This window comes from Camelus ferus, chromosome 8 (genome assembly GCF_009834535.1).
Source record: "Camelus ferus isolate YT-003-E chromosome 8, BCGSAC_Cfer_1.0, whole genome shotgun sequence".
Classification (NCBI taxonomy): domain Eukaryota; kingdom Metazoa; phylum Chordata; class Mammalia; order Artiodactyla; family Camelidae; genus Camelus; species Camelus ferus.
This window is the reverse complement of record NC_045703.1, coordinates 13,851,164-13,874,202: the sequence shown is the minus strand read 5'-3', so window position 1 is coordinate 13,874,202 and position 23,039 is coordinate 13,851,164. Positions and strand designations below refer to the sequence as shown.

Sequence of the window (23,039 nt, the reverse complement as noted above, 5' to 3'; positions counted from 1 at the left end):
TATGGCAGAAATTCTGCAACTACCAGACTAGGAGCTTAAAAGAACTATCATTGATATGATAAGAACTCAAAAAAAAAAAAAAAATCCTCAACAATGATAAACAAAATCAAAACATGTATATTATATCTGGTGCTCTTAAAGATACTACAATCATCCCTGCTCTTCAAGAGCTCAAAATCAACAGACAGAGTGGACAGATAAATAAATAAGTAAAAATTACACTAGAGTGTGATAATCAATGCAATGTTTAGCCTCTTCCCATGTAATCTGCTGCTATAATGCTATGACTTACCCCACTATGTGAGTTGCCAATTCCCCCATGCCCACTGTTTTCATGTTCACAGATACTTTAAATGAACACTTAATCCTTAATCCTAATGTGATTCAATTTACCTATTCTCCAGCCCTTCTAACTAATTTCTTCTTCAGCCTCTCTGAAATTCTGTACCATTCCATGAATGACATTCTTTTAAAAAAACATAAGATACCAATGAAGTTTGACATCTCACTATAATTATGAGTCTTATTTTTTAATAACCCATTTACCCTCAGGATTAGTTGGAAAAGGAGAAAAAAATCTAAAAAGCAATTTTTCAACAGTCTTATGCATTTGTCATACCTGCTTTTAAAATAGTTTTGTCAATGGTGAGGCCAAGATGGCAGAGTAGGAAGAATTTGAACTCACCTCCTCCCCCAGGCACAACAAAATTACAAATCCTTACAGAGAAACTAACTATGGTACCAAATTGAAGATTAGTAGAAAAGATTTTTCACAATTAAAGACATAAAGAAGGAACCCAAAGAGAGGGGTCAGAAGGGTTGAGATGCAGTATAGCCAAGACCCATCCCCACAGCTGATAACCCACACACAGGAGGAACATGACAATTGCAGAAGTTCTCTCCAAAGAGCAGGAGTTACACATTGCACACTGGGTTCCCCAGACCAGACATCTTACTAGGGGTATGAGAAATGCAACTAAGAGCTGGTTCTTTGAAATGTAAATAAAATAGATAACTCTTTAGGCAGACTTATTGATAATAAAAGGAACTTAAATAAAATCAGAAATGAGACAGGAGATGTTACAACTAACACCACAGAAATACATGAAAGATTGCTACAAACAATTATGTGCCTATAAAATGGACAACCTAGAAGAAATGGATAAACTCTTGAAAGCATACAATCTCACAAGACTGAATCAGGAAGAAATAGAAAATATCAACAGACTGATTACCAGTAATGAAATTGAATCAGTAATTTAAAAAAGTAAAAAAAAAAAAAAAAAAAAAAAAAAAAAACTCCCAACAAAGAAATTCAGGAACAGATGGCTTCACAGGTGAATTCTATCAAACATTCAGAGTTAATGCCTATCCTTCTCAAACTATGACAAAAAGTTGAAGAGGAAATAACTCTTCCAAACACATTCTATGAGGCCAATATCACTCTGATACCAAAACCAGACAAAAACAAGAAAAAAAAAAATAAAATTGCAGGCTAATATCACTGATAAATATAGATGCAAATATCTTCAACAAAATATTAGCAAACCAAATTCGATAATACATTAAAATGATCCTACACTGCAATCATGTAGGATTTACCCCAGGAATGCAAGGATGGTTCAATATCTGCAACTCAATGTGATACATCACATTAAAATTTTTTTTAAAAAACATAAAAATCATATAATCATCTCAATAGATGCTGTAAAAGCTTTAGATAAAATTCAACATTGACTGTGATAAAAACCCTCAACAAACTGTATAGAGGGAACAATCCTCAACATAATAAAGACCATATATGACAAGAACACAACCAGCATCATATTCAATATTGAAAAACTGAAAGCATTCCAAGATCAGGACCAAAACAAGGATGCCCACTCTTACCACTTTTATTCAACACAGTTTTGGAAGTCCTTACCACAGCAATCAGTGAAGAAAAAGAAATCAATAAATCCAAATTGGAAAGGAAAAAGTAAAACTGTCAGTTTTCAGATGACATGGTACTATATATAGGAAACCCTAAAGACACTACCAGAAAACTGCTAGAACTCATAAATGAATTTGATAAAGTTGCAGGATACAAAATTAACATACAGAAATCTGTTGCATTTCTATACACTGAAAACAAAATGTCAGAAAATGAAACTAAGGAAACAATCACATTTATCACTGCATAATAAAGAATAAATTACCTAGGAATAAAACTACCTAAGGAGGCAAAAGACCTGTACTCTGAAAACTGTAAGACACTGACAGAAGAAATTGAAGATGACACAAACAGATGGAAAGATATGCCATGTTTTTGGACTGGAAGAATCAATATTGTTAAAGTGACCATGGTACCCAAGGCAATCTATACCTTCAATGCCATCTGTAAGAAAATACCAATGGCATGTTTCTCAGAACTAAAACAACAAAAATTTTAAATTTGTATAGAAACACAAAGGACCCCAAATAGCCAAAAGAATCTTGAGAAAAAAGAACAGAGCTGGAGGTATCATGCTCCCTGACATCAGACTACATTACAAAGTTCTAGTAATCAAAGCAGTATGATACTGGTACAAAAAAAGACACATAGATCAATGGAATAGAATCAAGGGCCCCAAAATAAACCCATGCACTTATGGTCAATTAATCACTGACAAAGGAGAAAGAGTATACAGTGGAGAAAAAACAGTCTCTTCAGTAAGAGGTGCTGGGAAAACTGGACAGCTACATGTAAAAGAATGAAATTAGAACATTCTCTAACACTGCATACAAAAATAAATTCAAAATGAATTAATAATACTGGATACTATAAAGCTACTATACGAAAACATAGGCAGACACTCTTTGACATAAATCACAACAATATTTTTTTTGGATCTATCTCCTAGAGTAATAAAAAGAAAAGCAAAAATTAAAAAAAGAGAGACCTTATTAAATTTAAAAGCTTTTGCCTAGCAAAGGAAACCTTAAGCAAAACTAAAACATAACCTATGAAATGGGGGAAAATATTTGCAAACATTGTAGCTAACAAAGGATTCATTTCCAAAATATACAAACAGCTCAAAATAAACCACTATGCTGTACACCAGCAATTAATACAGCATTGTAAATCAACCATACTTCAATTAAACAAAAAAACAGCTTAATCAAACAAAACAAAAAACAGCCCAATCAAAAAATGTGCAAAAGACCTAAACAGACATTTCTCCAAAGAAAACTTACAGATGGCCAACAGGCATATGAAAAGATGCTCCACATCACTAATTATTAGAGAAATGCAAATCAAAACTACAATGAGGTATCACTTCACACTGGTTAGAATGGCCATCATCAAAAAGTCTACAAATAAATGCTGGAGAGGGTGTAGAGAAAAGGGAACTCTCCTACATTGTTGGTGAGAATGTAAATTGGTACAGCCACTATGGAGAGCAGTATGGAGGTTTCTTAGAAAACTAAAAATTAGAACTACATGAGATCCAGCAATCCCATTCCTGGGCATAGATTCAGAAAACACAAAAAATCTAATTAAAAAAGATACATGCACCCCAATGTTTATAACAGCACTGTTTACAATAGGTAAGACATGAAAGCAACCTGAATGTCCATTGACAGGTGAATGGACAAAGAAGATGTGCTATCTATCTATCTATATCTATCTATCTATCTATCTATCCATCTATCTATCTATCTTATCTATCTATCTGTCTATATCTAGGTATACACACAATGGAATACTACTCAGGCATAAAAAAAGAATGAAATACTGCCATTTGCAGCAACATGAATGGACTTAGAGATTATCATACTAAATGAAGTAAGTCAGAGAAAGACAGATATTATACATCACTTATATGTAGAATCTAAAAAAGTGATACAAATGAACTTATTTACAAAGCAAGAATAGACTCACAGACATAGAAAATAAACTATGGTTATCAAAGGGGAAAGGGTAGGGAAGGATAAATCAGGAGTTTGTGATTAACAGATACACACTATACATATAAAATAAACAACAAAAACCTGCTGTATGTCACAGGGAACTATATGCAATATCTTGTAATAACCTATAATAAAAAAGAATTTGAGAAATAATACATGTGTGTGTAACTGAATCACTTTTCAGTACATCTGAAATGAATACAATATTTTAAATCAACTATATTTCAATAAAAAGAGAAAAAAGGTCATGAAAATATAATATACAGCATAAGGGAAATGGTCAATAATATTGTAATAACTTTTTTATGGGGACTGATGGTTCCTAGACCAATGTTGGTGATGGTTTCACAATGTGTGCAAATGACAAATCTCTATAGTAGACCTGACACTAACATAACATTGTAGGCCAATTATATTTCAATAAAAACAAATAAAATCAAATAGCTTAATCATTCTATTCTTTTATTTCAATATTTATGCCTCTAACTTGATATTAATATTTCTATCAAAGACTTTGAAAATTTTATTTGATTCTCATATTTGAATAAAATATTTATACTTTTACTCCAATTAATAATTTATGTCATATATATCTTTAGGTGTATCTAACTTAAAATGCCTATATACTGCTATAACATTGATATGCATAACATTTAAATATAATTATATTTATATAATGTATAAATTCTTTTTCTAATAAACTGTTTCCTCTATCTTTAGTCATTTTAGAATACATCTAATGAATTAATAAAAGTAGATTTCCCTTTATCTCTTTATAGCTTTTTACTCACACACTATATCTTATGATACTAAGTTTTTAAGTTTTATTTTGGCTTTCAAGTACTTCTGACAGTGGCTATAGAATATCCATTTGAAATTTATTTGTTAAATGCCATACTAAATGTTGATTTATTTGATTTGTAACACTTTCTTCTACTTGGTAGACTTATGGTTTTATAAAACTATATATTTTTCAGGATATTTAACATTTTCTATACATATTAATGTATTTATCCTTCAGATTTGATTTTTTGTTGTTGCTGTTGTTAAACGAGTTTGCACACATGCTACTTGGTTCATTTTTTTCAATAGGAAAGGACATATCCCAGGAATGTAACTATTGAAAAAATGTTTAAAGATATTTTCTAGTACATTGTTATTATTTGATAAAAAAAATCAATAAAATGAGCATTTCTTTTCTAATTACTTAGATTTGTAACTACCATGCTCCATTAGCAGGAGAATTTACTTAAATAAAGGATATACTTCAGTCTTTTTTTCCTTCTACTGACTCCTTGAGGAAGCCATTATTGGTGTAATCTGAGGTGATACAAAATTGACTTCTTGGCACCAAATACCTCCCACCCTCAGGTGTCAGAGTGCCTGAAATTCTTCCTTAAAGATTATTCTTCTGTGATTACTAAGGGAAAATCCTTTCCCCAAGGCAAAGCTGGGATTGGAGGATGATGGTTCTGTTTTAGTTTACCCATGTCCCTCCTAGATCTGACTTACACCCAGCTTTCTCAGATTCTTTTGTTTTGATGACAGGTATTGGTCATTTTTCTGTTCAGTTCCTTAACCTTTCCGGGGATTCCAGCTTCTGCTTTTCCAGTTGTGAGGGTCTCTGGCTCCATTCATACCTGGATATCTTTCTTCGGAACCAGCCAGGACACACCTTTCCTTGAAGTCTGATTCCTTAGTCTTGCACTGGTAACCTGACTGTATGCCCTCTCTAATTATTTAGCCTTAATGTTGGTTAAGACAAATCTATCTGTTAATAAAATTTATCAACATACATTTAAAATTCCTCACAACACAGTCTTGCCGATTGCTGTTCCCTTGCTATATTTATGTGCTGTGGTCAGATTTAATAAAGAACTGTGGTCAGAAGTGATCCTTTAATGGAGATATTTCTACCAACGTAAGTCTATTCTAGTACTAATGGAGTCACATCAGTCCAAATTTGCTAAGGAAAGAGATTCATCCTCCTCGGACATACAATACTCTGAGCCCAACCCTGGAAATAGTGTTATGTCCTTGAACAAAATAGAAGTTCTGCCAAGACTCTGACAGTATTAAGTAATTCCTCTACTGGCATCCTCCTTCCAAATGCATTAAAACATTAAAGGGCAATACATTCAGTCACTTGCACCTTAGTGTAGATCAATTCATCAGAATGCTTTTCTTCTTGGAGGAAGGGCTGAGGGTACCTGTGGTGGATGGACACAGAGGGAAGAGGAAGTTGATAAAAGTGCAGTGAGGACAGAAGAGAAGGAGAGAGGCACAAAGAGTAACTTCTCCAACCTTCATTTCTCACCATTCTACTATTTACCTTATTTCAAAGACAGTGAAAGAAATATCATAACAAAAAATATCAACATTTTTTTTTTACCACAAATCCAGATGTGCATATACATGTCAAGCCAAGGCCAAGTTCATTTTCTACGCATGTTCCACAAACATGTAAGTTGGAAAGGCATCCATCAAATTCCTTCTCACAGTGATGTCCTGACCTTCCTGTGAAACATGATCACAAAGCAGAGACTTGATGTTTAATAATAATCATAATAGTTGAAAAAAACTTATATAGTTTATACATACTCTTACAGTTTGTTATAACTGTGATAGTTGTTTTCTATAAATTATTGCAATTATCTTCATAATCACTCTATCACATGGCTATTATTATCATCTCTATTTAGTAGCTGAGAAAATTAAAATTAGAGAATACCAAAAATTTGCCCTAAAATCATACAGTTATACAGAAATGGAAGCAAGTATATATAAAATAAAGTTTTGCATTGTACCTATGGTGGATTTCTGTATTACACATCTAGATGTCTTTACATATTTTACTTTGGAATAAATATGTAGAAGATAATGGAATAAACACATACCATAATTCCATTTAATACAAATCTTAAATTCAAAGGAAAGCAACTACTATAGATTTCTTGATATGAAATGGCTTTTGTGATACTTGCAGTGTTTTACAATTAGTATTTCTTAAGCTGTGGCTCTGTAGAATATCAGTATTATGTCCATGTTCAGCAGACCATTGGCTGTAAGAATTCTCCTTACATTTGAGATCTACCTTTTTCATACTAAAACATTGTGTGTTTGTCTTCTATTTCATCATTAACCTAGAAACCAACATTGCTAAGCTACATACCCAATATCTGAGCTATGGTTTACCAGGTACACATTAAAATGTTTTTAAATCATTGATTCTTTCCCATGAGGCAACCACATATAATAAATATTATGTGTAAGAACACGTTTACCTGAATATACTAATTCACCTAGGGGCAACAGGCCTATAGAGGCAGCTGTCAACTCTATGACTCTATGTGAACTCTAATTGTGAGTTTTCAGCTTTGTCTTTCTGTGTATTATCCAACAGCATTTAATCTGAACTCTGGATCTTGGGAAACACAGTCTTATTCTTGTTTCTGCTTTGCAATATATGCTCACTGTTCTTCCCTGATAAACTGTATGAGAACAATTAAGTATTCTGGGGTGCTTAGAAATGATTTAATTCAATACTACATGATAAGAAGAAACATATGGCATGAGTTTAAAAGGTTTGGCAGAACCCAGATCAAAGTTAGAAGTGGCTGCCAAAAGGCTGAATTTACCAAACCCAGTTCAATACTCCTTCCACTTTATAATGCTCTTCCATGCAGTGAGCAGATCCCGTGGGCCTCTCTCCTAGTCAGGCTATAGAAGGTAATACAGAAAAGATGTTTTTGGAGGGCTTACAAAAAACCAGTCATTTGCATGGTTGAATCTCACAAACATATTGTTTTGCGTGAAAACATATTCCATAAAACACTTACATTCATTCCAATAATTGTTCTTATAAAAGTCAAATACACATGAACACAAACTTAATAACATCATTAAGAGAAATACATACATATAATAAAACTCTAAAGAATACTAAGGGAATATTGAGTATAAAATTTAGAATAGTTTCTGCAGGGTCAGGGGATATTAAAGTGCTTAGGGAGGGATATAGAAGAGGTTGAAACATTTTTTTATTAAAATTGAAGTATAGTCAGTTACAAGTGTCAATTTCTGGTGTACAGCACAATGTCCCAGTCATGCATATGCATACATATGTTCATTTTCATATTTTTTTCATTAAAGATCATTACAAGACATTGAACATAGTTCCCTGCGCCATACAGAAGGAACTTTTTAAAATCTATTTTTACATAAAGTGACTAATATGTGTAAATCTCTAAATCCCTTCCCATAAGTTTGTTTACTGTGTCTGTGAGTCTGTTTCTGTTTTGTAGATGAGTTCATAATGTCCTCTTTTTTTAAGATTCAACATATGAGTGATATCAGATGGTGTTTTTCTTTCTCTTTCTCACTTACTTCACTTAGAATGACAATCTCCAGATTCATCCGTGTTGCTGCAAATGGCATTATTTCATTATTTTTTATGGTGGAGTAGTATTCCATTATAGAAATATACCACAACTTCTTTATCCAGTCATCTGTAGATGGACATTTAGGTTGCATCCATGTCTTGGCTATTGTATATAGTGCCGCTATGAACGTAGAGGTTCACGTGTCTTTTTGAATTAGAGTTCCCTCTAGATAAATACCCAAAAATGGGATTGCTGGATCATATGGTAGGTCTATTTTTAATTTTTTGAAGAATCTCCATTCTGTTTTCCATAATGGCTACACTAAACTACATTCCCACCAGCACTGTAGGAGGGTTCCCTTTTCTCCACAGCCTCTCCAGCATTTATTGTTCATGGACATTTGAATGCTGGCCATTCTGATGGGTGTGTGGTGATACATCATTGTAGTTTTGATATGCATTTCTCTGATAATTAGTGATATTGAGCATTTTTTTTTTCATGTGCCTTTTGGCCATTTGTATGTCTTCATTGGAGAATTGCCTGTTTAGGTCCTCTACTCATTTTTGGATTATATTGTTTGTTTTTTTCTTATTCAGTTGTATGAGCTATTCATATATTCTGGAAAATAAGCCTTTGTCAGTCACATCATTTGCAAATATTTTCTCGCATTCAATAGATTGTTGTTTCATTTTGCTTATGGTTTCCTTTGCTGTACAAAAGCTTATAAGTTTAACTAGGTCCCATTTGTTTATTTTTTGCTCTTATTTCTATTGCCTGGGTAGACTGCCCCAGGAGAACATTACCAAGATTTATGTCAGAGAATATTTTGCCTATGTTTTCGTGTAGATTTATCGTGCTTGTCTTATATTTAAGTCATTAAGTCATTTTGAGTTTATTTTTGTATATGGAGTGAGGGAGTGTTCTAACTTCATTGATTTACATGCTGCTATCCAGTTTTCCCAACACTGCTTGCTAAAGAGATTATCTTTTCTCCATTGTATATTCTTGCCTCTTTTGTTGAAGATTAATTGACCATAGATCTGTGCTCTCTATTCTGTTCCATTGATTTGTACGTCTGTTTTTGTACAAATACCAAGCTGTTTTGATTACTGTAGCTCTGTAGTATTGTCTGAAGTCTGGGAGGGTTATTGCTCCAGCTTTGTTCTTTTTCTTCAATATTGCTTTGGCAATTCTGGGTCTTTTGGGATTCCATATAAATTTTAGGATTGTTTGTTCTAGTTCTGAGAATAATGTCCTGAGTAATTTGATAGGGATTACGTTAAATCTGTAGATTGCCTTTGGCAGTATGGCCATTTTAACAATATTGATTCTTCCAATCCAAGAGCATGGAATACCTTTCCATTTATTTACATCATCTTTAATTTCCTTAGTAAATGTTTTATATTTCTCCACATACAGGTCTTTCACCTCTTTGGTCAGATTTATTCGTAAGTATTTTATTACTTTGGATGTGGTTTTAAAAGGGATTGTTTCTTTATTTTCTTTTCCTGCTAACTCATTACTAGTGTAAAGAAATGCAACTGATTTTTGTATGTTAATCGTGTATCCTGCTACCTTGCCAAACTGTTTCATCAGCTCTAGTAGTTTTTGTGTGGCGCTTTTAGGGTTTTCTAGTATCATATCATTCACATATAGTGACAATTTACATCTTCTCTTCCACCTTGGATTTTTTTCTTGCTTGGTTGCTATGGCTAGGACTTCCAGGACTATGTTGAATAGAAGTGGTGAGAGTGGACAACTTGTCTTATTCTAGATTTTAGTGGGAAGGCTATCAGTTTTTTTTACTGTTGAGTATTAGGCTGGCTGTAGGTTTGTAATAAATAGTTTTTATTATGTTGAGATATGTCCCCTCTATACACATTTTGGTAAGAGTTTTTTATCATAAATGGGTGTTGAATTTTATCAAATGCTTTTTCTGCATCTATTGAGATGATCATGTGATTTTTGTCCTTTCTTTTGTGGATGTGGCAAATCACATTGTTTGATTTGCGTATGTCGAACCATTTGTGTGTCACTGGGATGAATCCAATTTGATCATGGTATATCATCTTTTTAATGTGCAGTTGGATTCTGTTTGCTAATATTTTCTTGATGATTTTTGCATCTATGTTTATCAGTGATATTGGCCTGTAGTTTTTTTTTTTTTTGATAGTGTCTTTGTCTGGTTTTGGTACCAGGATGATGGTAGCTTCGTAGCATGAGTTTGGGAGTAATCCCACCTTTTCAACCTTTTGGAAGAATTTGGGAAGGACCAGTATGAGTTCTTCTTTCTATGTTTGATAGAATTCCCCAGTGAAGCCATCTGGTCATGGACTTTTGCTTGTGGGGCTGTTTTTTTATTGCTAATTCTGTTTCATTTCTAGTGATCAGTCTGTTCAAGTGGTGCATTTCTTCTTGATTTGACTTCTTGGTGGGCTGTGTGTTTTCAGAAACTTGTCCATTTCTTCTAGGTTGTCCAATTTGTTTCCATATAGTTGCTCATAGTATTCTCTTAATGATATTTTGTATTTCTGTGTTATTTGTTATGATTTCTCCATTTTACCTTCTTATTTTATTTATTTGTACTCTCTCTATTTCCTTCTTGGTGAGCGTGGCCAGAGGTTTATCAATTTTGTTTACTCTTACAAAAAAAAAAAAAAATCCAGCTCTTGGTTTGATTGATTTTTTCTATTTTTTAAAGCTCTATTTTATTTATCCCTGATCTTTATTATTTCCTTCATTCTGCTGATTTTTGCTTTTGTTTGCTTTCCTTTCTCTAATTCTTTTAGGTGTTATTTTAGGGTGTTTATTTGAGATTGTTCTCCTTTTTTGAGGAAGGCCTGTTTCACTATGATCTTCCCTCTTAGCACTGCCTTTGCTGCATCCCATAGATTCTGTGTTGTGTTTTCATTGTCACTTGTTTCAAAGTATTTTTAAATTTCTTCTTTGCCTTCATCATTGACCCATTTATTTTTAGTAGCATATTGTTTAATCTTCAAGCTGTCATTTTTTTCTCCTTTTTTTTTTCCTGTGGCTGATTTCTAGTTTCACAGAATTGTGATCAAGAAAGATGCTTGAAATAATTTCTATGCTCTTAAATTTGTTGAGTCTTCTTTTGTTCTTGAGTACATGATCTATTCTAGAGAATGTTCCATTGGCACTTGAAAAAATGCATATTCTATTTTGGGGGAATGTAATGTCCTAAAAATATCAACAAAGTCCTACTGTTCTATTGTGTCACTGAGTTTCTCCATTGCCTTATTTATTTCTTGTCTGGAAAATCTGTCCAATGATGTTAATGGGGTATTAAAGCTTCCTACTATGATAGTATTTCCATCAGTTTCTCCCTTTATATCTGTACATATTTGCTTTATGCATTTAGGTGCTCCTATATTGGGTGCATATATGTTAATGAGTGCAATATTCTCATCTTGTATTGCTCCTTTGATCATTATATAGTATTCTTTATCTTTCTTTCTAGCCTTTGTTTTAAAGTCTGTTTTGTCTGAAATCAGTATTGCTACTCCTGCTTTCTTGTAGTTTACATTGCATGAAATACCTTCTTACATCCTCTCACTCTCAGTCTATGTGTGTCCTTCTCCCTAAAGTGAGTCTCTTGTATGCAGCATGTTGTAGGTTCTTATTTTATTATCCAGTCTGCCATGCTATCTCTTTTGATTGGAGTGTTTATTCCACTGACATTTACAGTAATTATTGATAGATACGTGTTTGTTGCCAAATTGAACATAGTTTTCAAGTTGATTTGGTATTTCCTCTTTGTTTCTTTCTTTTCCTTTTCCTTTTTGTGGTTTGATAATTTTCTTTTGTATTATCTTCGTTTCTTTTCATTTTTTTGTGACTCTTTTGTATGCTTTTTAACTTGTGGTTACCCTGTTTTTCAAGTATATAAACCCATTACTATATCTGTTTGCTTTAAATTTATAGTCATATAACCTCAAACAGATTCTAAAAAGAATGAAAAAAAGAAAAAAAATCTATATTTTCTTGCTCTCCTCTCCCATCTTTAATGATTTTGATGTCCTTTTTTTACATCTTCATGTTTATTCTGTTGTAATTCATTGTAGTTATTGCCTTTCCAGTTATGGTTTTCTCCTTTCTATAGTATCCTGCATCTTTTCTATTTAGAGTTCATTTTCAGTATTTTTTTTAGTATCGGTTTAGTATGGCTGAATTCTTTAGTTTTGCTTGTCTGTGAAATTCTTTGCCTTTCCTTCTATTCTAAAAGATATCCTTGCTAGGTAAAGTATCCTAGGTTGCAGCTTTTTCTCATTTAGGACTTTGAATAGACCTTGCCACTCCCTTCTGGCCTGCAGTGTTTGTGTAGAGAAAACATCTGAAAGCCTTATGGGGGTTCCCTTGTAACTAACTCTTATTTTTCTCTTGCTGCCTTTAGAATAATTTCTTTATCTTTAACCTTGGACATCTTAATTATAATATGTCTTGGTGTAGGTCTATTTGGGTTCTTCTTGCTGGGGACTCTCTGTGCTTCCTGTGCTTGACTATCTGATTCCTTTCTCAGGTTTGGTAAATTTTCAGTCATGATTTCTTCAAATACCTTTTCAATTCCTTTTGCTCTTTCTTCTACACTGGGACCCCTATTATGCATGGGTTGGTATACTTTATATTATCCCATAGGTCTTTTCTATTGCTTTTATTGATTTTTATTTGCTTTTCTGTCTTCTATTTCCATTGGGTGAATTCTGTTGTCCTGTCTCCTAATCATTTATTCATTCCTCTGCATTGTCTAGTCTGCTTTTGACTGCCTTTTGCTTGTCTCTTATCTCAGCCATTGAGTTTTCTGTTTCTGATTGGCTCCTCTTTATAGCTTCAGTTTCCTTTTTAAAGTATTCTCTGCCTCTATTTATAATCTCTTTTAGTTCCTTTAGTTCTTTGATCACTCCCTTTTTGAAGTCATGATGTAGTAGACTTTGGAGGTCTATTTCATTGATCATTCTTTCAGGGGATTTCCCTTGTTCATTTAATTGGGAATGGTTCCTCTGCTTCTTCATTTTACTTGTATCTCTCTGTTGCTAAGGATTATGGAGTATCAGTTATCTACTATAACCTTGAAGCGATTTTTTTTTTTAAGGACACAGAAATAAAACTAAAGAAACCAAAACCAAAAAAAAAAAAAAAAAAAAAAAGAAAAAGAAAAGAAAACCCCAAAAACAAAAAACAAAAAAGAAAAAATAAATTTAAAAAAATTTTAAGAATTAAAAAAGTTTTTTAAAGAAACAAATTAAAAAAATAAAGTTAAAAAATTAAATATTAAAAGTTTAAAATTTTTAAAAGAAGGGAAAAATTTAAAAATGAAAAAAAGAGAATGCATCCCTGTGTAGACCATGCACCCCTAAAAATTTTGTTGTGAGATCTGTTTTTAGTATGGATGGTTGTCTTGTCTTCCTTTGGTATGTGTTTGCTGTTATCCTTTTGATTGTAGGCGTGGCCAGTGTTCTGCTGACCAGAGCCTTCCCTGGCCATTGAGTGGGGCCTCCTTTCTGTCCTGTGGTTGTCATAGCCTTGACAGGGCCGGATCTGTTCCCCTTTTGTTGGAATGGAGGCTTCCGGATCCATTTCTGAGCTGGGGTGAGTAGTAGGCAGGGTGGGAGTGCTTTAAGTACTCTGTTGACTTTGACTCTGCCTTTGTCCCTGCTGTAGCTGCTGGAATGTCAGTACACTGCTCTGGCATCCCCCAGGCTCTCTGCCCTCAGAGCTACTAGTGCAGTTACTCCAATTTCTGGGTCGCACAACTGAATCATGGTGCACTATTGGATCAGCACCTTTCCTAGCACTTGCCCCCAGGGCGAACTCCGCTCACCAGTTCCAGAGGCCTGTGGGTCATGACGCTAGATCAGTGAATCTCCCAGTGCTGCATCCGGACATGGTAGGTGGGCTTGCAGAAAACGGCCACACCTGCTCGCATCCCCACTGTGTGCCAGAACTCTCCTCTTTGCCTGTTTGTCTTAGAGGTGCAGGTCTACAAAGGCACTCATGGAGCAGAAGGGTCACCTCTGCTTGGGACTGTAAACAAATCTTAGTCCTGCCTATGAAGCTGTGGAGCCCCTGGGTATGGATTCAGGTTTCACCCCACCTCCACCTGGGAGCTGTGCCCCAGTGAATATAGTGACTGTGGCTGAGCGCCATCTCTCTTCTCCTGAGAATGCGCCAGCAATGGTGCGGCAGGCCTGTGGAGATACATACTAAGGTGCCCCTCCTCCTAGAGAGTACCAGATGTGCTGCTTTTTAAAAAAAATTTATGGGAGACCCAGGCTGTTCTGTTCTGTATACACTCCCTGCCATAGCACATAGCAAACTCTAGTCCCCTGAATTGCCTCTGTGCCGTCGGCCCCAGTCCTCCACCCAGCTTGGGCAGCCTGCCCTGTCCCTCACCCACCAGTTCAGTGTAAGACTGGCATTTGCAGGGACCCTTTGTGCCCATTTCACTTAGTTCTGTTGGCCAAGGGCTGCTGTGCACACATCCGAGCCCCAGAGATTCCCCCTCCATCCACGCTGACCTCTGTTGGAGAGGGAGAGACCCAGCTTAGGAGTGCTGTTCTTTCTTTGCTGTTCCCTCCTTGTGGGACAAGTCCTGCGCTAATTTCCTTTTTCTTCTTCTTCTTTTATTTTTTTCTCCTACCAGATTTGTGACGAATTTTGTCTTCTGAAGAGGGTGATGTTCTGCCAAAGTTCAGCAGGTGTTCTGAGTGGATGGGTGGGTCGTGGGTGTCTTTCTCGGTGTATTTATGGGGGAGGGTGAGCTAAGAGCATCCTTCTACTCTGCCATTTTGGCCACTCTCCTAGAAGACTGAAACTATTGCTGATATGTTATTCCTTGAAGCAAATGATAGGTATGCAATGCTTATTATATTGTGTTATAAAATAAATATGCATCAAACATTGCTTGTATATTCCATATTCTTTTGATTGAAGAAAACAATTCACAATATATTAACAATTAAAAATAGTAATATTGTTTTCTTCTTGTTTCTAATGCAGTGAAGGACATTACAAAGGTAATAGTCTTATGGTTTAAATAAGATGGGAACTGTGAAAGAAAAAAGTTAACCAGATCAGTTAAAAAGGCAATGAAGATTTTTCAAGAGTATTTCAAAAAAAGAAAGGAACTACTGGAAGAGGGGAGAGAGATGAGACTCAATTGCACAGAACCGAAGGTGGGAGTGGGAGGATTTTCAAATGCTGGGGTTGAGCCAATGGACAACTGAGGCTGTTGAGCTCAGGCCATCCATGTTTGCCTAACTTACATTAGGAGCCCACCCTCCCATGGAGACCAGGAGAGAGGGTGCTACATCCTTCTGTGATTTTATTTCAAAGGAATGACTCTCAGGTCCTTGAGAAAGACCTTTCCGGGTTGTACAATTGGCAAAGGCTGCAAGGAAGTTTCAATTTCAGTGGGGCAGAGAAAGCATTTACATTGACAATGACAAGTTTCTCAAGGGAATGCTCTCAAGAAAAGAGGTAGGGGCCAGGAGTCACGAAAAAGCCTGTCTAAAATTTAGCAAAGCAGAAAGGAACTCTAATGTTGTCTTCATCCGAAATAAGAAAATAAGAAAGGAAAAAAAAGTTAGGGTTCAAGAATGGAAACTGAGTGCCAACCATACCTATCGAAATAAATGAGTAACATCTTGTCCTTGTACCTGTGTGGACAAGTCGATGGTAAGAAATGGGAACAGATTAAGGGAACAGAAAACAGGCTAATGAAAACCCAGAAGGTAAGGTTTGAAAAAGAAAAGTTCAGAAACAGAAATGAGGAAACCATCCTCTGAGTCCCATGTAGATCTGATGTTCATTGGTAATAAGGTAGCAAGATATTAAAAAAAAATACTGTTTTGTGATTTAAAAAATCAATAAATCAAAAGGTTTCATTAGTAATTCAGAAAAAAATGATCAAATCATTATGGTGTTGAACTCCTGGTGCTATTCTAATATCTGACAATAACAGAAAATAAATACTTACAGAATATATGATGTTAAATAATGCAGGTATAAAATAAATAATACTTTAGATGTCAAATTGTGATAAAAATAAGAACAAATTAGACTAACATTTTAAGTTGATGAGTAAGACAACTCTTTAAATACATAAATATACACAACTAGAAACACTGACCAGTTTAATAACACCACGCTCTGCTACAATCTAACAGTTATAATACTTTGAGTTTATTGATGAAAATAAATGTCACTATTCCAAAGATTTATATACTTTACTTTCATTTCATTTTCCCACTCATTGCCAAGTGATTTTTCATCTAATCTGGGAAAAATAACACAAAATTAAACCTAGACCTTAAGTAATTCTGCCTTACTAGTTAAAATGTTATGTAGTAACTGGATAACATAAATTAAGTTTATTTTCTTAGTCAGTTTTAGAATATGTGAAATTGATTTTTTCATACTTAAATCTTCATGAATAACAATAGTATACAACTCTTTTATTTCATGTTAAAGATTATTTTTCTTTTCATGGAACTTAATTAAAAAGAAAGACCATTCTGTATCTCTTGTTCTAAATACAAAACTCCTGTCCCTGACTTAATAATCATGAGTTCTGGTGGCAGATAGTTTATGTATTTGTTTCTCTGTTTCCTTGCTCCAAGGACAATGCAGCATTTCTGCTTCAAAGTGAGTACTGCTGTTTTAAGAGCAAACTGTGTATCTGCAGTTCATATGGTTCCCTATATAAACACGACTGCACCCCTCCTGAGTACAGAAAGTGTCTGGGCACAGGGACTGCCCCGGGGACTGAGAGCAACTCTGGGTGAAGCATTCACATTTACAATACAGAGATTTTTTTTCCGTCCCCTTCACTTTCAATTTGCTCATAGGAGGATAACTGTGATTTCACTTACTGAGTGTTAAACATTTTTATATAACACTATAAATGGGACAATTTAGGCTAAAACAGCAGTGCACTTTATTTTGTAAAATGACCTGAATGTTTGTATTGGTGTTTCCCTGGAAAAGAGCTCACTAGCCATTGGATTTACTGCCTAGGCAGAAGATGAGCTCTGTGGTGAGGACTGTACCCAGAAAAAGAGCTCGTGCAGAGAGGATGGGTGGTGTGAAATCCAGCCGGGCCGCCGCTGGCCAGGCACCGCCCCCTTCTTAGCCTGGAGGGAGGGGTATGACCACCCACCCCTCTGCCTGTGGACAGGGAGTGGGCCTTATGCTAACTATGACCCTTCCTTAGGCAGAATCGTAAGTAGACTGCACTTTTTCCAAGATGTGCTGAATATAACTTCTCAGGTGGGATTTCCTGGTACAAAGCTAAAGAACAGTGTCTTCTAGCCCATTATATCCAGTTTAAATTTCAGTTGTGTTCTGCCCAGGAGCCATGCAGCTCTGTTTGCACTAAAAAAAAGAGGAAGGGAGGAAAAGAGAAAACTACAAACCCTGAGGTACAGTGGAGGAGCCCCCAAGAATACCTCCACAGAGGAAGCGTGGTTATGTGAAGACAGAATTCTGCTAACTGGCAACATGATATGGACTTGAAGAAGTGTTCCACAATTGAAGAAGTGAAAAAAAAAAAAAAAGGCAATAATTTATAGTACTTAACTAATTTCAAGATAGAAGTAAATACCTGATGAAGGTAACTTTCCATCTGGAACTGTGTGAGGTGTCAAAATTATATTGTACAACACACACATATATCTACATATATATATATATATATATATATATATATATATATATATAAACACATGTTTTGGCAATAAATATGTACATTATGCATAACTATTATTTTTCAATAATTACCTTGTTGACATTTGCAAACAAATGTGTTGATGTGATCCTCCCGGTCTGCACCATTTAGACATGGTGATGAAGAACATGCATTTATATTAATTTCACAAAATTGCCCAGAAAATCCAGGAAGACATCTAAGAGAGAAAAGTGAAAAATACATATGTATATGTGATACACATGAGTCTATATTTTAGAGTTCATGTTTGCCAAATTAAGAATAAAATTAAGGACATGAAGCCATCACTTACTATAGTTGATTTATGAGAGATAATTTAATGAATACTTACCAGTATTTTCAATGAAATCTTCTTATGAGTTAAAGAATTGGGATGGATAGCTTAGGAGTGTGGGACTAGCAGATTCACAGTCCTATATATAAAATAGATAAACAGCAAGGACCTACTGTATAGCACAAAGAATCTCTTTGCTGTAAACCTGAAACTAATATTGTTAATTGACTACATTTCAATAAAAAAAAAAAGAAATGCAAAAAAAATTGGGATGAAGAGGAGTGAAAAACCAAGAGAACAAGAAAAATGAAAACAGAAAATCTGTATTTCTGTTGTGAGGCAGAATCATACAAGACAGCGTAAATTTTTATTTATTAATGTTCAGATTGCCTTTTAAAAATGCATACTCTCTGATAACAGAAATTATATTCCTAAGAATTACTGCAAAGCTAATACATTCTTGAGCTTTATACTTATCATTAATCGTTTTAAATATACCACTATCCAAAGAAATCATAGAACATTATAATACGACATTATGAAGCCATGATGATCAGGGAAACTATATATGTATGGAAATAATATGCTTTGCAAACCAACTTCTGGTTTCTGCCTCCCTGAATTCATCTAAATATATTTTAATGTGGTTACTAAGGAGGTCTGAGCTCTCCTTCCTTGAATTTGTTAACAGCGCATGTCACAATCACTTCCTTGTGCTAAATAGCTCTGAATCAAAATAATGCACATTACTGGATGGAAGGATGCATCATCAGCATGCATTTCAGCTGCCTGCACTCCTTCATTAGTAATTCTTTGCTATGTAAAGCTTTTTTATTTTTCTTTTCTTTAAATCCCTAATCACATTTAGTGAGCAAATAATTAGAAATAATCATTTAGGATTCCATTCATCAGACCGTTATTATTTCACATCAACTAAGCCTTTCTGAAATAGCTGATTTCTTTGGGGAATAAACACTGTTAACCATTTTTCTTTGTCATCCAACTAATAGGAAGTTTTAGGTCTATCTCAGCGCTAAAGGCCGGGCTGAATGCTAGGTGATTAGGAGAATTTAATGAACATATCATTTCTAAACAATGAAACACTGAAAACCAGACACCAGAACAGCCATGTGTTTGAATCGATAAATAAAACGGAAGAATTAAGATTTCAATGATGTGTTTAAACAACTTAGAGTAGACAAATTACAATATTGCATTCTTCCTGGGAACATCAATCTTGTATGTAGTCATGGATCTGAAATGGATTCCATGGGGAATTCCCCAGGAGACCATTTGCTAATTAAACAGAAGCAAAGACAGTATAGTGCGTCATATTAAGGACACGCGGTATTAATAGTTTTGGAATTCTTGACATGGAGACGACGCAGAGATGAGCAAGATCCTGGGAATTGTCAGCTCTGTGACTCTGATAAATGACATAAGTTTTACATTTATAAGTATCCATTAGGTTTCTTCATCTATAATTGCAGGATTATATCTAAGCTAAAATTACAAGTCGATTTTGAGGATGAATTTAAACAGTATTTAAAAAGTAAATGTAAAATGTACTGATTAGAATGTGACAAAAATTCAAGTACTTTTTAAATGCTAGTAATTTTTAGTGCTCTTTTTATTGTTGTTATTTGTATTATTAAGTGAAAAAGGCACAGTATGGAGATAAGTTAAACTGCTATTTCTGTGTGCTTAAATCCTCTTAAAAAAAACCCTGCTTGCTATTCTTTAACCATCACAAAAATATTTTAAAATATTTTATAGTTTCTGCCAAAAAAGAGAATATGCTATAATATCTGAGTGCTATAGTTAAATTGATATAATAGTATTGAAATCTATCCTAAGAAATAATGATGGTTATGTATCACTTATCCACCTTTTAACTAGTTAAAAGAGGAAAATAATGCTTTTCTCTGGAGAAATCTGATGGAAAGTGATCAAAGTTCATGTCAATAATGGGATGAAGCAACATCACGTACATCCTGATGGCATATCTTGGAAAGGACACAGCATAATTAACATAGTATTTCTGCTCAGAGTGAATAATCTGAATCTGAATCTGAGATATATATATATAAAACCAAAATTAAGAGAGATTATAAAATATAAATGGCTTATACTCATCAAAAAAGTGAAAGTCATGAGAGACAGAGAAAAGCTGGTGTACAATTCCAGAACACATGACTAATGTCTTCCAGTAATCGATCCTGGTGAAGAGGCCAGAGGAGTGAACAAAATGTGAAAAAGGATGTTATTGAGATAATTGATGAAATTTAAATAAAGTCTATTATAAAAGTATTATAGGAAGTTTAATGTTATATGAAGTTTAATATCCAATTTTAATAATTGGCTATGATTCTATAATTGAATATTCTTAATCTTTGAAAATATAGAAGTATTTAGGGGTAAAGAGCTACGTGTCTGCAAAGTTTCTTTCATGGTACAGAAAACAATGTGTATGTACATGTGTGTTGTTTTTCATGAAGATGATACAGGAAAAGTGTGGGGCATGAGAAGATGGCCATGTCCCAGGTCCCAGGTGAGTCACTGGGATGTCCCTCATCAAGTGAGAGTCCTTGGCTTCATGTGGGATAGAATTCAAGAATGAGTCATAGTAAAGTGAGGGTAGATTTATTCAGAGACACATACTTCAAAGACAGAGTGCAGGCCATCTCAGAAGGCAAGAGAAAGCCATGAGAGGCAGTGGGGATTGTTAGCTTTTATGGGCTCAGTAATTTCATATACTAACAAGCGGGAGGATTATTCTGGCTACTTTAGGAAAGGGAGGTGGGTTCCCAGGAATCAGGCCACCATCCACTTTTTTGACCTTTTATGGTTAGCCTATGAACTGTCATGGCGCCTGTGGGAGTGCCATTTGGTATGCTAATATATTACAATGAGTGTATAATGAAGATCAAGTTCTATTGGAAGTCAAATCTCCCACCATCTTGGGCCTCAAGGTCCACTGGGAGTTGAATTTTCCACCATCTCGGTGCTAACTGCTGTATCATTCCTCCCTAATGACTGTGTCCTGCCCCCTTCCTTCCTGTCTCAGTGAGATAAATTTCCATTACTGAGGATGCACTGATGTACAGGTACCCCAAGTGTACTGGTGAGAGTGAAAATTAGGCCTTAGCAATGTGTTTTGAAAGCTACATAAATTTGTATTTATTTTAAGTTAGTAATTCCCTTGCCAGGAATTTATTCTTGAAATGTTATCATCAAAAAGACAAAGATGAACTAATGAGAATATTTTTGGCAGGCAGAATTCCAAGATGATGTGGGTGAAACTTATGACTGTGATGAAACATCACTGTGATTGTGCTAAGGTGTATGGCAGTAGGGGTGTACTTGGACTGAGCCTAACCTAACTGAGTGAGTTCTTCCAAAGCAGAGAGACTTTTCTGACTGGTGCGGAAGAGGCAGGGAGAGTCACACTGTGGGACCTAGAAGAACCAAAGCCAAAAGCCATGTTGTGATGGTGGGGACCATGGGGCGAGAACCCAGGGTGGTATCTGGGACCTGTAAGTGTTCCCTGGCTGACAGAAAAATGGGATCCCAGTCCTGCAGTCCCAAGAAAATGAATTCTGCCATAACCAGTGAGCTTGGAAAGGGTCCCCAAGCCTCAGATAAGAACTGCAGCTGCCCCAGTATTATTTCTAATAGCAAGTAACTGGAAATCATCTATATGATTAGCAATAAAGATCAGGTGGGCAAACTATGACATAGCGTTCAGTGATTAACTTCCATGTTTGCAAAGCCTCTATGCACTCGGCCAATGTGAAAGCAGTTCTGTGCATGCATTTCTGTCTCTGTATAAATGTATACATTTTTATATATACTCATGTGTTTTTATATCACATATTGTTATGGGTTAAACTGGTTCTCACAAAAGAGATCTGAAGGCCTAAACCCCAGTACCACAGAATGTAACCTTATCTGGAAATAGGGTCTTTGGCAGGTATATTAGAGTTAAGATGAGGCCATTAGAGCAGGCCCTGATCCAAGGTGACTGGTGTCCTTATAGAAGGGAGAAATTTGGACTCAGAGACAGACACAAAGGGAAGATCGTGTGAAGATACAGGGAGACTCACATCCACAAGCCAAGGAAGGCCTGAGGGGAGATGGGGAGGTATGAACGTCCTCTCACAGTGATCAGCAGGAACCTCCCCCCTCAACACCCTCATTTTGGACTTTTAGCCCCCAAAACCGTGAGACGATAATTTCTGTTGTTTAAACCCGCTAGTTTTTAAGCCAGGAAACTAATACACACCTTTTCATGCTCATGTTGAGGAAACTGCAGTAAAACAGTGACTATTTCAGTCATTGAAAATTTATTTAGGTGGGTTCTGAACATGAAATGGTTAGTACTCAATTATGTTTGACCTATTAACATGGCAATTTTGCTTCAGTCTTTTCATTTGTTTTATATTTTTGCATTTCATTTTTGAAGCTTTCATAATAAGTACCTATTAGTTTTATTACTTGCAAAAATTGGTAACCCTCTTTAAAGAAATTGGGGTTATTTATGTCCTTATATATGTTAAATAAAGATAAATGACTACCTTGTAAAGTCATTTCCTTTCTTATGTTCCCTTTTCTTCAGTATCTTCATATCTGCCCTGTGATATTTCACAGTTTATGCATTATCTGTAAATATGTCAGGTTTTAATTTGATTTATTAAATACAGAT

At 35.0% G+C, this 23,039-nt stretch overlaps 1 protein-coding gene across 1 annotated transcript in view; it reads right to left on the bottom strand.

Moving 5' to 3' along the window:
• Positions 1–23,039, bottom strand: part of EYS (eyes shut homolog) — a 1,185,765-nt gene that overhangs the window by 559,490 nt on the left and 603,236 nt on the right. Inside the window, 2 exon segments of the mRNA XM_032484469.1 lie at positions 6,326–6,450; positions 18,114–18,238. Of these exon segments, the coding sequence (XP_032340360.1) occupies positions 6,326–6,450; positions 18,114–18,238 (250 nt within the window).